Genomic DNA, 17,526 nt, shown 5'->3' with positions numbered 1-17,526 from the left:
CACACTACTTTTTTTCGTTTTTGCTACGTTTTCTACACACGAAATGGTTTTTGCTATGCATTTCATACTACAAAGTCTTTACTACACACTACATACTAAACAGTATTTACTACACGCTACAAACTACATGGTATGCATTTATTACATGAAACATACTACATGGTATTTACTACACAGTATGTACTACACACTACAAACTACACACTATTTGCTACAGACTACACACTGCACAGTGTTTACTACATACTACATGGCATTTACTACATGCTACATACTACACTGCCCTTACTAAACAGTATGTACTACACAGTATTTACTACAAAATACATTCTACACAGTATTTATTACACACTATGTACTACACAGTATTAACTAACACACTACACAATAATAAAAACATGCATGTACTACACATTATTTACTGCACAACATTTACAATATAAAGTGTACTCTACACAGTTAAACTTTAACTTTGTTTTGTGTCTTTCAGCTGTGGGGTGTGTGTGTGTGTGTGTGTGTGTGTGTGTGTGTGTGTGTGTGTGTGTGTGTGTGTGTGTGTGTGTGTGTGTGTGTGTGTGTGTGTGTGTGTGTGTACCTGAGGCTGTGCGTGTGATGTGTGTCTTGCTCCTCTGTTGCCGGGAGATACTGGAGAGTGGGCGGGGCTTATCTTTAACTGAGTCATCCTGAGAAGAAGGCATAACACTCTGCGCACACACACACACACACACACACAGACACACAGGATGTTTACAAGATGTAAAGCTTGCAGGTGTGAACACTTAAAGAAATAAAGACTGCAGGTGTGAACGCTTAAAGATGTAAAGACTGCAGGTGTGAACGCTTAAAGATGTAAAGACTGCAGGTGTGAATGCTTAAAGATGTAAAGACTGCAGGTGTGAATGCTTAAAGATGTAAAGACTGCAGGTGTGAACGCTTGCAGGTGTCAGGGCTCCCACACATTATCATGGACAAAATTTTAAAACTTTTCCTTGACTTTTTAAGGACCCCATCTTTTTTCCTTATCTCGCTTATTTTTCAAACATGTAAGATTCAGACTGTCCAAACATAATTTCGACATCCTACATGATTTGTTCAGTTTCTGTCTTTTACAAATTGTGTCTTTTTGGTGTTTGCTGTTTTTAAAGACTTTTCTTTTCTATGAAAACTGCAAAGAGTAAAAAAAGAGAAACAAAAAACACCAAAAACTTTGCAAGTAAACATGCCTTTCAAACCTGTTTTCTTTAACTGTTATGTTACATTTATGTCATTATTTTATTTATTACAGACAACACAATTCCAGGATTTTTCCTGGCCTGGAAAATACGCCTGTGAAATGGCCTGGACTTCCATGACCGTGAGAACCCTGAGGTGTGAACGCAGCATCGACCTGGAGAACCAAACACTGCAAACCAGGCAGGAGAGGAGTGAGGGAGTGCGGAGGAGGAGAGGGAGGAGGAGTGGGGGAGATAGAGAGAAGCTGGCCTACCCTTCCCAGAGAGGAGGTGGAGGGAGAGGAGGAGGAGGAGGAAGGCTGCAGGAGGCTCTGCTGGGAGGAGGAGGAAGAGGAGGCGTCTTTCTGCAAGAAGGCGCCGGCCGACGCCGACGTCATGTGATAGACGTGCTCAAAGTTGGAGGGGGGAGAGATGAGGGTGTGGCGGGAAGAGGAGGAGGAGGGGAGGAGACGGGGAGGGGGAGAGGGAGGTGAAGTCACACACCTGAACATCAGGGAGGAGGAGGGGTGAGGGAGGTGAGACAGGGGGAGGAGGAGGAGAGCAGAGAGGAGGAGTCAGTGTGATGAACAGAGCTGTTGGAGGGGAGAGGAGGTGAGGGAGGAGAACATGCCGGCAGGAGGTGCAGGAGGTGCAGGAGGAAGTGCAGGAGGAGGAGCAGTGAGTTACCAGAGGGAGGTCCATCAGGACCTGCATGCCGTCTCCTGGTCCCATGTGAGCCACGTGGTTAAAATTGGTGGGATTCGAAATCATCTTCGATCGGAGCTCAGGATCCCTCAGCATCTCCCTGAGAGTACAAGGAGTACACATGAGTACACACAGAGTACACACTGAATACACAGGGTACACATGAGCATCAGTCACCTCCTCTGCTGAAGTCGCTCCTCCTCAGGAACCTTAAACAGGAACTTCCTCTTACTGCGAGTTCGAACCATCAACTTCCTGCTGTGGTCCGATGTCTCCGGGATGGTGAGGTCTCCCTCTGAGGACAGACAGGAGGAGACAGACAGGAGGAGACAGACAGGAGGAGACAGACAGGAGGAGACAGGTTAGCTTAAGGGTGGCAGGTGTGTTTAGTGTGTGTCCAGATTTGTTCAACATGTGTCCAGGTGTGCTCAGTGTGTATTCAGGTGTGTCCAGGTGTGCTCAGTGTGTATTCAGGTGTGTCCAGGTGTGCTCAGTGTGTATTCAGGTGTGTCCAGGTGTGCTCAGTGTGTATTCAGGTTGTTACCTGACGAGGTGTTGCTGAAGTAAATCAGACGAGGAAGTTCTGAACTCAGCAGGTTTAACGTCCCTTCAACATTCAGAGGTCTGATCTGAGGACACACAGAGATGTGATGTGATTGGCCGAATCTAAACTCTGACTGACTGTTGGCTGAGCCTTGATTGGCTGGCTTTCAGCAGTGCTGAGATGTGATTGGTTACCTTGCGGAGGGAGATGGTCTGGACCCACTCCATGGTGTGAATATCGAAGACGTCGAGGCCGTACTCGCTGTAGACCGTCAGGTGGGAGGAGTTAGAGCCTGGAGACACAGATTACCTGTCAGCGCTGAGTATTACCTTAATGATGTCATCAATGCTATCACCCGCTGAAACTGACCATCGTAATAACACACAAACAGGTACAACCGCCACGAGAACAGAGATCTCACCTGTATACCTGAGACACAACAGACCAACTAGCTGCACCTGTCAGAGCTCACCTGTCTGAGCTCACCTGTCAGAGCTCACCTGTCAGAGCTCACCTGTCAGAGCTCACCTGTCTGAGCTCACCTGTCAGAGCTCACCTGTCAGAGCTCACCTGTCTGAGCTCACCTGTCAGAGCTCACCTGTCAGAGCTCACCTGTCTGAGCTCACCTGTCTGAGCTCACCTGTCAGAGCTCACCTGTCAGAGCTCACCTGTCAGAGCTCACCTGTCTGAGCTCACCTGTCTGAACGTTTTATTTCCATACTAACACAGAGTCTGTTCAGATGTGAGTGACGTACTGCATGCGAGCGGCGTGGCGGGCCACATCAGCTCCTGGGTCCTGGACCGGCGTCCCTGTCCGTCCACGTAGATGCCGAGCTGACTGAAGCACAGCAGCAGCTCGGCGGAGCCCACCTCCAGGGCGTGCAAGGCGTCCAGAGGCTGCTGGGCCAGGAAGGCCAGTGACGGGTCGGCCGGGCTCACCAGGCTGATGGGGGACGACTCCCCCTGCAGGGCGAGCAGGGCGAAGCCCGACGGATACCCGACACACAGCCGCTCCCTGACCATCCCCAACCACTGCACCACGCCGGGCGCCTGCACCTCCCACAGCTTTTTGTAGTGAGGCTTCACTCGCATGATCTCGTAGCACAGAACCTGCAGGACCAGAACCACAGAGAGACAAGTTCTTTGTTCTTTACAGCATTCACACACAGTTCTAGGGACAAAATATGAAAACTTTTTCATGTGCACACCACATGCACACTTTTCGGATTTGTGAAAAACTGAAACCATTCTGGGAAGATAAACATTCAGTCCTGATTAATGTACTTGGATATAAGATTCCATTATCATGTACTGTTTAGTACTCGGGTCATATTTCCCAGTAATATTAAGGAAGGACCGATACTTAGATAAGATACTCCTTACAGCAGCTAGGAAAGCTGTAACGAGAAGCTGGTATAAACCTGAACCTCCCAAAAAGAAGCGATGGCTTGATGTCATACAGGACATATGGACTCTGCACTGACTTTAGAGCTCAGTTTGAGGGACGATCTGTAAACAGACGGCAGCAGTGGATACTACTGAGAGAAAGTATAAGTACAGTGGCTCAAATGTTAACATTGTATGTCTAACAAAGCTACTGGAAATGTACTTCCTTTTTTAAAAAGTATTATTATCACTCCCCCACAAGCTCTGCTTTTTTTGTTCTCGTAGGGAAGCGGATGTTAACGGTATGATAACCATCAACTTTCATATCGCTGCTGACCCGGTTCGCTGTCTTTACCTGACGTTTGACGGCAGCCAGCAGGCAGGCGGGGCCTCCCGGGCGGAGCACGCCCGTGGTCAGAGCCTGGCACCCTTTGGTGTCCGCCAGCTTAATGTCGAAGGGGGACTCGGTTCCCTCCAGCGCCCCCCAGTGGTGGAGGTGAACGTGGCGGTTGCGACCGCAGAGCAGAGCGATGATCTTCTCTTTGGGAATCAAATCGATCTGATAAACCTTCTTACTCTCCACAGCTCGCACGATCACTGCAGAGAGAGGGAGAGGTTAGTCGTTTACGGAGCATCATAATGTAAAATAATTCAGGAACGGTTACAGTGTTTAATAACAGCGTGAATGTTCATCGTGCGACAGGTTCTGACTATAAATCATTTCTTTTGTTTCTTTAATGTTGCTGTTATTCTGAGTTTTCCTTTGGTCAATTTAGAGACACAAAAATTAGCCTTCAGCCTGTTTCCTTTTTTGTTTACGGAATGAAAAAAATTGCGTGAATCAAACTGTTTGTATGATCCATGTAACCGACACAAAGTACTCATTCATTCCTTCATTTCTGAAGTCATTTTCAGCCCTAACTGTGACACGCAAAGATATGTGGTTAAAAACGACGCAGCGATCGATCGGATGTTTCTGTTTATTTCTAATTATTTTATTATTATTGATTATTGCAGATTCTACAGGGTGTCAGTGTTTTTGTCTGGTTGTTGTACTTCCAGAAAGCTCTCTTTCGACTCCATAGAAAGTTGTATTTTAATGCTGATTTTAGTGTGTGTTTGTATATGTCTCCTTTGTGTCTCTGTCTGCAGCTTTGTGTCCTCACTGCTGACCGTCTCGGTCAGGTCTCACTGAAAAAAAGAGATTCTTAATCTCAGTGAGAGCAACCTGATTAAAAAATAAAGTAATTTTATGTCCTGTGTTTAATATCGTCTTTGATAAATCTACCGTCTCAGAAACTAAACATATTCCTGCTGTGGACGGGGCCGCAGAAAGACAGATTACTAAAAAACACTTTAAAAAATCTATATCTCTTTGACTGAAAGCAGTATTTGAATATTTGCTCGTCTTTCTCTCTCTCACACTGATGATGAAGGTCAGAAACTTCTGTCTTCTCAAGTCTGACGGCTTTGAGAAAACACTTTCAGTTCCCCATCAGGTAAGGCTGACTGACAGCAAAGGAAAGACGTGGTTTCACATATTCTAAATACAGCCGACACTTCAACTGGTTGGCAGGCCTATTTTTAAGGAGCTAAAATTAAACTAACAGATGCAGAGTTGCTCAGCGCTGTTTGATTTTATGTACGTGACACGAGGATTTTCTACTCAGAATTATTGAAAATAAACATTCAAACAGCTGGATATCAGCTGTCTGTCTCTCTGTCTACCTGTCTGTCTGTCTATGTCTCTGTGTCTGTCTGTCTCACCATCTCTGGTGACCTCGACCACAAACAGTCCGTCTTCAGTTCCCAGGGCGATCCTCTCCCGATCTGCACAGAGAGAAAACGTCTTTAAAAACCATCAGTTTGATTCTATAATCACAATTCACACAACAAATATTATTGCACATAAGAATTACAGAGTATAAAGGATTCATCAGAGAAAACTATCAAAAATGCTCTTTACCTAAAAATAAACCTTCTTTGGAAGCAAATTATCCTCAAAAACTGCCCCTCCCCAAACACCCTCTTAACACTCCTCATATCCATAAATCCGGACCACACATTCTCTGAAATGACCACCTATACTCCTTATTGGCTATTGGCAATTTAAAAGGAAAAATTTTGGTGAATTTCTTTTATTTAAAAAAAAGGCTTCCTTTTTAAATAAAAAAAAACTTTCTTTTTTGGCAGTTTTTTTCTTTCAAAGATTTTTTTTCATTCAAAAAAAATGTTTTTTTGGTTTAAATCGTGTGTTTTTATGCAGGTTTGTGGAACAAATTTCATGACTTTTCCAGAACTCTAAGGGTAAATTTAGTTTTCCAAAACTTGCTGCTTTTTTGTTTGCAGGTTACTGTATGTACCTCAATGCCACCAAAAATGAGGGTTCTCCCTAAAAACCAGAATCAGACCTGCACTGAAACACAGAGTATCAGCACTCAGTCCTTCAGCAGCAGAAGTTGGTACTGACCGAGCACAGCGGCGGACAGCGTGCTCTTGATGATGGGCAGCGAGGCGTCGTAGGCCTCGTGCAGAACGTGGACCTGTCGGTTCTTCAGCAGGTTCTTGGCCAGGATGCTCTGCAGACCCTCCAGGATCCTGACCCACTTCCTTTTCTCCACTTCGGTCTCCGCCAGCACCAGCAAGGACACCGAGGACAGCTGCGAGATCAGCTGTGACGACGTCACCTGATCCAGACAAAAACAACACTTAGGGTCAGTACACCTGAAGGTCAAAGGTCAAACAGTGAGGGGTCAGGCGGGCTGTCCTACCCTGAAGATGCAGGGGACGTCCTTCCTGGTGGCGTGGATCACATCCGATGCCAAGACGGAGCTGACAGAAAACTCTTCCTCTCTGAGAATCACACCAGAAAATGTTTCCAATTCAGCATCAGACGACACAGAAGAAGAACTCAACATCAGAAGACCAAAATTTCCAAAAACACTGTTTACGCTGGTCTGCTACACCCCAAAAACCTTCAACACGAAACATACCTTCACAAGATGAACTGAACCTTTACAAGACCAACCAAACTTTCACAAGACTATCAAACCTTCCCAAGACTAACCAAACCTTTCTTAAGACTAACCAAACCTTCCTAAGACTACCTGAACCTTCTCAAGACTAACTGAACCTTCCCAAGACTAACCAAACCTTCCTAAGACTACCTGAACCTTCTCAAGACTAACTGAACCTTCCCAAGACTAACCAAACCTTCCTAAGACTACCTGAACCTTCTCAAGACTAACTGAACCTTCCCAAGACTAACCAAACCTTCCCAAGACTAACCAAACCTTCCCAAGACTAACCAAACCTTCCCAAGACTAACCAAACCTTCCTAAGACTACCTGAACCTTCCCAAGACTAACCAAACCTTCCCAAGACTAACCAAACCTTTCTTAAGACTAACCAAACCTTTCTTAAGACTAACCAAACCTTTCTTAAGACTAACCAAACCTTTACAAGACTAACTGAACATTTTCAAGACTAACTGAACCTTCTCAAGACTACAAAACCTTTGCAAGTCCAACCAAACCTTTTCTAGACTAACCAGACCTTCTCAAGGCTACTAAACCTTCTCAAGACTACTTAACCTTCTCAAGATAAACTAAAACCTTCTATAGAATAACCAAACCTTCTCAAGACTAGACTACAACGCCTTCTCAAGATGAAGTGAACCTTTATAAGACCAACCAAACTTTCACAAGACTAACAAACCTTCTCAAGACTGAAAGAACCTTCTATAGACTACTGTGGGGCTGAACCTTCTCAACGATTTCCAAAAACTCAGTTTATTAAATTTTCTTCTCAAAAGCACTGCAACTTTTACAAATATCCCTGTTTTTCTGAAGCCTTCCCATAATGCCTCAGACAGACAGACAAGTGGACAGGTACCTGAGATCCAGCACCAGACTGGCCACCACCCCGGGCTGGGTGGACTTCCCCTCTGGGATGTCGTAGAGAAACAGTTTACAGTCGGAGACCACGGCGTACGCTCGCTGCCAGCCCTTCTTCACCCCGCTGGGCTTCGGGATCTGACGCAGAGACACCACCACGTGAGAACTGCAGTAGAACTACTGCATCAGTACTGCGTCAGTACTGCATCAGTGCTGCTTCACTCACCCTGACGTAGCCCTTGTAGGCGGTGCCAATTCCTCTCTGGACGTCGATGCCCTGCGGCCTCTTCGCCTGCTCTGCTGGGATTGGACAGACCAGGGGGGCGTGGTCTTTGCAGGACACGTGGCAGATGAAGGAACACACTGAAGACAGAGGGACAGAATCAGGAACCTTCACTTTACAGGGGACAATGTCAGATCAGTGTAAAGGACACCGAGACACTGAGGACTGCTGACCTGTCCCCTGACAAATACCAGGGTCAGTAATCTTGTTTCCTCTACACTGACCACTACCCTGACCAGAAGACACCGTCCTGATGATGTGTCCCCAACATCATGTTTCTGTCTCTGCATCAGCCTGGACTTTTCAAACACCGTCCCCACATCACAGTCCAACCCCCAATCAGTGTGTATCAGTGTGTGTTGTTGTGTACCTTCGCAGGCGTATCCCTGGCGGATGAGTCCGACCATCAGCGAGGTGCAGTGGGTGCACTGGGTGGGACTGGAGAAGGTCTTGATGCTCAGCTGGTGAGCTTTGGGCTGTGAACAAACACACACACACACACATACACACACACATACACACACAATGGTTTAACATGAAACTGTCATAACTGTAACGTTAGCCGGAGGCGGCGGCGTACCTTTGGTGTGGTCAGGGCGGAGCTCTGGTAGGGGGGAGAGGGGCTTGCTGGGACTGATGCCGCTTTAACTTCCTGTGGAAACAAAGAGGACCAGACTCAGGACAAAGGTCAAAGGTCACAGTGAAGTCAACAGTGGACTGACTCAGGGTTTGTGACTGACCTCGTGCTCAGAGGTGGTGGAAGGCGAGGGGGGTGTGGTCTCCGATTTCTGGGGGGTGGAGTCTATGTCTGCAGTCTGCAGGTCAAAGAGAGGAAACGTTCAGAGAGACATCAACATGTCTAAGTGCTGTGGACACCATGGACACCGTAGACACTGTGGACACCGTGGACACAACACAATGGGACTGACTGATCTGAGGACAGCTGATTGATCTAAAAACAGCTGACTGATCTGAGGACAGCTGATTGATCTAAGAACAGCTGACTGATCTGAGAGCAGCCGATTGTTCGGAGAACAGCTGACTGATCTGAGAACAGCTGATTGATCTGAGGACTGCTGACTGATCTGAGAACAGCCGACTGATTTGAGAACAGCTGACTGATCTGAGAACAGCTGACTGATCTGAGAAAAGCTGGGCAAAAATCAGGCAGAATGAGAGGTAACGCTGAGTGATGTCATCATGTGTTCACTGAGTGATGAAGAGGAGGCGGAGTCTCGCTCAGATCACCTCCTGCAGTATCAGCTCTCCAGCGCCCCCCTGTGGAGGCTTCTGACTGTCTTGTCACAGACCATAGTATCCCATCTAGTCACCATGGTTACACTGTTCTGAGCGAAATGAGGGAGGACCTCAGTGATGTAACGTTCACTCTGTGATGTCACAGGTTGATGAAGGAAACCTGAAGCGCTCACATGCCGACACAACACAGTGCATACGTACACAATATATAGTGTTTAAGTACGCACTATACAGTGTAGACTCATACACTATCTAGAGTGTACTTATACACCACATGTTCTGACAGCAGTGACAAACAGTGTGTTTATAGATACACCAATAAAATTATTAATAATCTACAAGAGAAGCAGTGAACAACAAAATCACAGCGAACGTCCAAACAACAACTTTACTGAAATATGAGCTTGAGGTGAAAAATATTTTTATATTTACAGGGTTGTTTTGTTTGAAAATTTGGACAATTTCTAAAGAAAACATTTTTGTTTTTTTCCTTTAAAAGTTTTGGGCATTTTTTAAAGAACAATGTTGGTGATTTGTTTTATTTCAAAGTTCTGGGTGTTTTCTAAAGAAGAAAAAAGGCTTTTTTTTCTATAAACATTTTTGGTGATTTTTCTGAATTACTTTTTTAAGCGGAAATACCATCTTTACATTAAAAATTTTGGGGCAATTCTTTTGTAAAAATGTTTTGGTGATTTTTTTTTCAATTTAGACGATTTTTCTTTCACAAATGATCGTTTTTTGATTCAAAATTTTTGGCTATATTTAAAGAAACAAAACTGTTTTTTTTTATTGAACGCATCATGTGTTATTACACAGGATTGTGAAACAAAAATCCATGACTTTTCCAAAACTTTCAGGGTAAATTTAGAAAGCCTGGAAATTGCTATTTGCAAATTCCATGATTTTCCAGGTTTTTCATGACCGTATGAACCTTGTATTTACAGGTGCGAGAGATGCTGAAACACACGTGTCACTGCCGGCTGGTTTCACTGATTCATCAACAAACACTTTGAATGATGTGAAATCGGGTTGAGCTACTGTTAATGCTCCCTGTACTCCCAAATACTGCAGTATCTCTGTAGTAATACTGCAGTACTGCAGTACAGTAGCACCACAGTAGTACCACAGAGGTAGAACTACTGCAGAAGAGTCATAAAGTTTAGTTAATCGTCCTAAAATCGAAGCCAATGAGGCTCAGACTGCAAGGAGGCGGGGCTTGTGTGTGTGTGGGCGGAGCCAATCACATCAGTGGTGAGGTCATTGAAGTTAAAGTAAAGTCGCTGAGCTCTACGTCACCTACAACTACAGCCCGGTGTTAGCGCGAAGCTAGCAGCTACGTCTGAGGTTAGGTCTGACGGCTCCGCACCGGAGGATTGTGGGTGAGGGTGCGGTAAGCAGGGGATTGTGGGTACACCTGGCGGCTGAACTTACGTCTTCCCAGAGAGCGAGCAGCGAGGAGGCGGAGCAAACCGACGCCTCCATGGTGCAGAGAGAAACAAACAACAACACCTGAGTGACATCGTCAACATCGTGTGACATCATCATCATGTGACCTGCTGCCTGCTGAGTTCTGCACTGTGATTGGTTGATCACGGACCAATTACAAGACACTGTTCATCTAAAGCAGAGCATGTGGTGAAGTTACATCATCATCATCTTCATGAAGGTTTTTTTACAGACAGACAGACAGACAGACAGACAGGTGGGACAGAGAGACAGACAGGTGACTCACTCTGAAGGTGAGGTCAGGCGCCAGAGGAGACGTGTTGAAATATTCAAAGATGGAGTCCTGGAAGTCTGGAAGCTTCAGACCTGCAGAGACACAAAAGGTTAGAGGCGTCCTCCTGTCTGTCCCACACCACAAACTCACGGCGCCAGACGAGGATGTGGACGAGAGGACACTGATACTGTGACTGAACCGACTTGCAAAGAGAAGAAACCACGTGAGGTTCTAGAGTAGCGTTTCCCAAAGCTGTCCTCGAGTGTCCTGCATGTTTGACATCTGTCCCCGCTCCAACGATGATGATTGAAATCATCAACTCCTTATCAAGCAGCTTCAGGAGTTCATAACATCAAAAAAAGAGGGAAAATGGAAATGTCCTAAATTATGAGATATGTCCCAAAAAGTCCTAAAATTCTAGAAACATTGTGAAAGAATTGTCCTAAAATATTAGAAATGTCCTACAAATCCTAGAAAAATACTAAATGTGAAGTTCATTTAATTGAGCTGTTGTAGTTGGGACAGATGTGAAACATGGAGGACACTCTAGGACAGGTATCATTATTATTATTATTATAATATATTATTATGTGCCACTCATCATATTAACACATCAGGAGAGATTCACCTGAGGGGACAGGGACAGGTGGACTGAACTCTGAGGGACTCACCTTTATCAGAGCGGGAGCGACTGTCCTCCATCTCCCTCTTCAGACTCTTCATCTGCTCCCCCATCTCTCGACTCCTCTCCTCAGACTCCTTCAGCTTACTGCAGACAGACAGAGAGACAGACAGGTGAGGCAGAGAGAGAGACAGGTGAGACAGAGAGACAAACAGGTGAGCAGGTGTGTGACCTCTGACCTCTCCAGGCTGATGTTGGCGGCCTTGACTCTGCGCAGCTCGTCGTGAACCAGCTGTTTGGCTCTGATCTCAGCGTCCAGCGCCGACTGCAGCTCTAGACGCGCTGACATGTCCAACTTCTGACTGCGCCGCACCTTCCACAGGGGGTCCTGAGGGGGAGAGGGGACGGCTGGTCAAAATCAGAGCTCCACCTGCAGCAGATACCACCCGCTCCACCCGCAGCAGAGCTGGACCCGCAGCAGAGCTGGACCCGCAGCAGAGCTCCGCCTGCAGCAGAGCTCCACCCGCAACAGAGCTCCACCCGCAGCAGAGCTGGACCCGCAGCAGAGCTCCACCCGCAGCAGAGCTGGACCCGCAGCAGAGCTCCACCCGCAGCAGATACCACCCGCTCCACCCGCAGCAGAGCTCCACCTGCAGCAGAGCTCCACCCGCAACAGAGCTGGACCCGCAGCAGAGCTCCACCCGCAGCAGAGCTGGACCCGCAGCAGAGCTCCACCCGCAGCAGATACCACCCGCTCCACCCGCAGCAGAGCTCCACCTGCAGCAGAGCTCCACCCGCAACAGAGCTGGACCCGCAGCAGAGCTCCATCCGCAGCAAAGCTCCATCCCGCAGCAGGCAACATCACCAATCATTAATGTGCTTCCAGGCAACGAGTGTGTAACCATAGCAACTAGGGATGTCCTGGTCGAATCCAAAGTATCAATTTCAGCCTGATCAAAACATGTTTTTGGGAACTGCTGGGAATCGGTTACTTTGATCCTTTGTTTACATCACACAGGCGTGGTAAACAAACGTGATTCAGGTCATATTGAAATAAGTAGAAACTGATTTTTTTTTTCCATGTTCAGCTGAAGCTGCTGCACCAAGGAGTGAAATTTCTGTTGTTTTCATTTGGCAAATTAGTTCTACTATAATTCTATTAAAAAAAAGCTTATCTGTGAGAGATTTTTATTTGTTGTGACTGGGAATGTTGAAGTTCAGCTAAAACAGTTTGATTATAAGACTCATTTATAGCGTTCACTGAATGGATCTATGAGCAGTTTTTATTGACACATTTTACTTTGTTTACTTTTTATTGGAATAAAGTGTTGCACTAAGTGGAATTGTGAAAATATTTTTCTTTGATATTTTAAGAAATGCTTCACTAAGTGGAATTGTGAATTTTTTTTTTACTTTGTGGTTTTACATTAAAAATGCTACACTAAGTGGAAATGTGATAGGAGCCATATAAAAATATTTGTACTGTTATTTTGCAAAAATTAAAAGAAAATCCTGAAGGAAGTGTTTGAACACAGACATTTTTCTTGCATTGCCTGGCACAGCTGTTAAACACTGGATTGATGTGAATAACTTTAAAGTATCTAAAGTGTGCAGCTGGATTATCCAGGTAAACACAAGGGTCGGATCTGGACTCAGTATCAGCAGATAATCAATATCAGATGACTCGGACCGGGGCAAAAGAACTTGATCAGGACATCCCATAGTACCACCACAGTAACCACTGCCTACAAGAAGTGATTGATCCAATCATTGCTATTATTGATATATTATCATTAATTGATTAAATGAATCAGCTTCTGATCGACACTTCCTGTCTGATGAGGCCACAGGTGGACCACAGCGCTCTCAGGTGTCTGGAAGCACCTGAACTTTCCCCTGATTGGTGGTAACAGATAGAGCGGTCAGCCAATCAGAGCAGCCCACGCACACAGCGCCATTTGACCCTGACACCTGACCCCATGTGACCTCCCGATCGATGATGTCACTGAGTTGGTTGATGGGTGATATGACATCATCACACAACATCATCATGTGACACTAACCCTACCTTGGACTGGAAAACCTGGTCTCAGAGCTCCACCCAGTTCAGACCCCTCAAGGACAACCGGGACCCCCTAAAATCTGCTGGGACCCCCAAAAGAAGATCTTGTTTTGTTTGGGGGCCACTTTTACAAAATAACGGGAGACCAGGGGCCAGTGACAGCAGCCCCACACGTTTCTAGGATTTTAGGACATTTCTACAATTCAAGGACATTTCTCTGATTTTAGGACATTTGCAGGATTTTGGGACATTTCTAGGATTTTAAGAGGTTTCTAGGATTTTAGAACTTTTTTTAAATTTTAGTATGTCTTTAGGATTTTAGTACATTTCTAGGATTTTAGGACATTAGTGTCTTATCTAGGACCTCTGTCGGGGGTTTGGGGGATCCTCCACTGGCTCTTTTTTTTAAACAACAAGCTCTGTTTTGATGCTGTTTTATTCACTCTGACACCTTATGGAGATTAAAAGTACAAAAACATTTCACAGTGTCCATCACTTTATTTTTATTGTAGGGGGGGCCTCCATCCTATCAGGGGCCAAATTTGGCCCACAGGCCTTAAGTTGAGTATCACTGCCTTAAGGACTCCTGGGACCCCCTCAAGAGCTACTGCATACCCCTTAAGGACAACTGGGACCCAAACTAAAGGTACATGAAGGACTCCCATAATCCACTGTTCAGACCTTGCAGGACCACTGCAGTTCTCCAGGACCCCTGGAACTTCCTCAATGACTCTGAGGCCCCTGTATGACACTAACATCTTTCAAGGAGCCTTAAAGTCTTCACTGTTGTTTTCAGAAAACCGCAAGTTCTTCAAGCACCATGGAAATCCTTGAAACCCTTTATGACAGACACACTAGCCAATAGCCATGCATGCATTGTCGGCCCCGCCCATAGCAAGGTTGAGTGAATCCTGATTGGTTGGAAGCAGTGACTGACACACTCACCCTGCGGTCTCCACCAATAGGAGGCCAGGGCTTCTTAGGAGGCGTGGCCACTCCTGACTCAGGCTGAGACGCAGAGTGAAACAAATCAACAACAACTACTGACACAAGATGTACTACTGAATGACACAGGTAGTACTATTGACAGACACGGGAAGTACTACTGACACAGGAAGTACTACTGACAGACACAGGAGGACGGGTTCTGTGTGTGTGTTACCAGAGGTCGTGTTCCCAGACTCGAGCTGCGCAGAGTTTCCAGTTCCTCCGTCATCTTAGTGGCCAGAGCCTGAAGGTAACCACGAGCGTCCTTCTCATCACTGACCCTGAAACCATAGACACACACATTACACACACGTTACACACACGTTACACACACGTTACACACACATTACACACACATTACACACATGTAAGAGTAGTTTTAAGACTTCTTTTTAATAAATCTTATAGTTAGGGCTGGCTCAGACATGCTTTTTTCTTCGTTGCTCTGAGGGTCTACGGACAGAAGGATGTCTTATGCTGTAAAGCCCTCTGAGGTAAACTGTGATTTGTGATAATGGGCTTAATAGATCAAATTAAATTGAATGTTGCACACAGAGCGGCCCCTGCAGGTGGGACTCACCACTGGATGATTTCGGCAATCTGAGCCTCCCAGTGAGCGACACTCTCCTTCTTGGATGACAGATCCTGCAGCTCGTCCTCCAGCTGACGATTCTGAGCCGTCAGTTTGTCCACAAACGAACACAGCTGAGAGAAAAGCACTGTTACTGATACTGATCTGTCATACGGCAGTAATACAGTACTACAGGACTACAGGACTTAAGTAGTTCAGGACTTTGTCACCTTGTCAGTTTCAGCTGTCAGTTTGCGGTTTTCTTCTGTCAGCATGTTTTTCTCTCGTTCAGATTTCTCCTTCAGAGCAGCAACAGCTTCATCCATCTCTGTTTGTCTGCAGGGACAAGAACAAGACCAGGTTCAGGACTTGCCTGTCCCTCTTGTTGAACATGGTTCAGGACTCATCTGTCCCTCTTGTCTGACCTGGTTCTGGACTCACCTGTCCCTCTTGTTCTGGACTCACCTGTCCCTCTTGCTCTGGACTCACCTGTCCCTCTTGTTCTTGACTCTCATGTCACTGTTGTCTGACCTGGTTCTGGACTCACCTGTCCCTCTTGTTCTGGACTCATCAGTCCCTGTTTTCTGACCTGCTTCTGGACTCACCAGGCCCTCTTGTTGGACCTGGACTCACCTGTCCCTCTTGGCCTTGTCCAGCTTGTCTCGGAGCTGCAACAGCTCCTTGTTGGCGGTGAGCTGCGCCCCCTCGGACTCCTGCAGGTCTTTGCGGAGGTTCTTGATCTCGGAGGAGTGGGTGGAGTCTCTCCTCAGCAGCTCCTCCTCGTAGAACAGGACCTTCTTATCAAGCTCCGCCTTCAGGCGGGACAGCTCCTGCTGAGACTCCGCCCCCCCAGCTGCTGCTCCCCGACCCTGCTGAGACTAAGACCAGAACCACCACGCCCCCTTTAGGTTACTGAGGTTTATGATATCAGTGATGTTTCAGCAGATGAACTCAGTGAAAATTATTATTTTGAAGTCATTTCTACTTTTTCCTCTTTGACATGTTTTATTTTATTTACAGATTATCGGGTTGGTCGCCTTTTCCAGAGTAATCCAGTCTGAGAGGCCATGAAAAACCTGGAAAGATTTTGGAGTCTTTGAATTTTGTTTCAACATGCTTCCTAAAACCCTGGGCTCGCGTGTTTGGGAGGCATTGTTTCTTAGAAAATCGCCAAAAAGTTTAAAAGGAAAAAAAATGGCCACAATTGTTCTTTAAAAATCACAAAACTAAAAGAAAAAAGACAAAGATTAAAAAAGAAGATTTTTTTCTTTCAAAAATCACCAAAAAAAATTAAAATTAAAATTAAAATTAAAATTAAAGGGAAAAAAGCGACAAAAAATTTAAAAGAAAAAGACATTTTTTCTTCAAAAATCACCAAAATGTTTTGGAGAAAGAATCATTTGCCTAACTTTTTATTTTTAAAATCGACAAAAAGTTGTACAGAAATGCAGCATTGAAAAAGAACCCACAGGCGTTTTGATGGTTGTTTCAGAGAATGTATGTAGATTTAGATTATGTAAATTTACTTGTGTAAGTGTGTTTAGAGGGTATGTTTTCTTTAAAAATCGTCAAAAATGTTCAAAGAAAAAAAACGACATTTGATTTTAAAAGATCACAATTTTAGAAAATAAAATAAAATTAAAAAACAGAAGAGTGACAAATCAACAATCTTTCTTTAAAATACAACAATAAGTTTTAAATAAAAATATAATAAAAAATCTTACGAAAGAAAAAGCAGGACGGATCATACAAAAAAATAATACAAACTGATCAGAAAAACATTTCGGATCAGCGCCGGGCTCAGAGGGGACAACATGTCAAAGAGGGTCCTCACAGGTACAGGAACAGCTGTGTGTGTGTGTGTGTGTGTGTGTGTGTGTGTGTGTGTGTCAGTGACCTCTGACCTTCAGGCTCTGCAGCTCTGTCTCCAGCTGTTTGGAGTAAACCTCACTGTGCTCCCTCAGCTTCCTCTCCTTCGAAGCCTCCGCCTTCGCTTCGTCCAGCTGAGCCTCCAGCTGACAAACACAGAAGAGACTTTTATTCTGAAGGTCTGCCCTGCTTCCTGTATTTTTCAGCAGTTAAGTTACAAGATACAGTTATTTCTATTGTACTGATGATTGTATGATGTCCGATCATGTTTGATGCTTTTTATTTTGCATGTAAGACCCTGAATTTCATAACGAGAAAGTCTGAAGTGATTTGGGTCCCAGAGGCTTGAAACACGAGAACAGCCGTGTTCCTGCTGACATGTTAACATGTGCTGAAGTCCGTCGTCCTCTGGT

General features: G+C 45.3%; 1 protein-coding gene across 4 annotated transcripts in view; it reads right to left on the bottom strand.

Annotated features, from left to right (window-relative positions):
• The window catches only part of cdc42bpb (CDC42 binding protein kinase beta (DMPK-like)), a 36,644-nt gene that overhangs the window by 1,375 nt on the left and 17,743 nt on the right, over positions 1-17,526 (bottom strand). The window contains exons 13-37 of one of the 4 annotated variants that reach the window (XM_088089266.1): positions 17,149-17,259; positions 15,878-16,122; positions 15,475-15,580; positions 15,254-15,378; positions 14,849-14,954; positions 14,632-14,694; positions 11,864-12,012; positions 11,674-11,771; positions 11,015-11,094; positions 10,714-10,758; positions 8,766-8,840; positions 8,606-8,677; positions 8,396-8,501; positions 7,969-8,105; positions 7,741-7,880; positions 6,618-6,699; positions 6,317-6,533; positions 5,614-5,676; positions 4,202-4,443; positions 3,216-3,570; positions 2,655-2,752; positions 2,461-2,545; positions 2,094-2,211; positions 1,899-2,016; positions 596-704 (exon numbers count right to left, since the gene is read on the bottom strand). In XM_088089266.1, the coding sequence (XP_087945392.1) occupies positions 596-704; positions 1,899-2,016; positions 2,094-2,211; positions 2,461-2,545; positions 2,655-2,752; positions 3,216-3,570; positions 4,202-4,443; positions 5,614-5,676; positions 6,317-6,533; positions 6,618-6,699; positions 7,741-7,880; positions 7,969-8,105; positions 8,396-8,501; positions 8,606-8,677; positions 8,766-8,840; positions 10,714-10,758; positions 11,015-11,094; positions 11,674-11,771; positions 11,864-12,012; positions 14,632-14,694; positions 14,849-14,954; positions 15,254-15,378; positions 15,475-15,580; positions 15,878-16,122; positions 17,149-17,259 (3,145 nt within the window). The remainder of the gene's footprint in view (positions 1-595; positions 705-1,898; positions 2,017-2,093; positions 2,212-2,460; positions 2,546-2,654; positions 2,753-3,215; positions 3,571-4,201; positions 4,444-5,613; positions 5,677-6,316; positions 6,534-6,617; positions 6,700-7,740; positions 7,881-7,968; positions 8,106-8,395; positions 8,502-8,605; positions 8,678-8,765; positions 8,841-10,713; positions 10,759-11,014; positions 11,095-11,673; positions 11,772-11,863; positions 12,013-14,631; positions 14,695-14,848; positions 14,955-15,253; positions 15,379-15,474; positions 15,581-15,877; positions 16,123-17,148; positions 17,260-17,526) is intronic. The other 3 variants (XM_088089267.1, XM_088089268.1, XM_088089269.1) reach the window with 3 other exon arrangements.

Source organism: Plectropomus leopardus, chromosome 16 (genome assembly GCF_026936395.1).
Source record: "Plectropomus leopardus strain MGB_pleo_1.0 chromosome 16, ASM2693639v1, whole genome shotgun sequence".
Taxonomy (NCBI): Eukaryota; Metazoa; Chordata; class Actinopteri; order Perciformes; family Serranidae; genus Plectropomus; species Plectropomus leopardus.
Note: the sequence above shows the minus strand (reverse complement) of the source record. Positions and strands in the feature narration are given on the sequence as shown.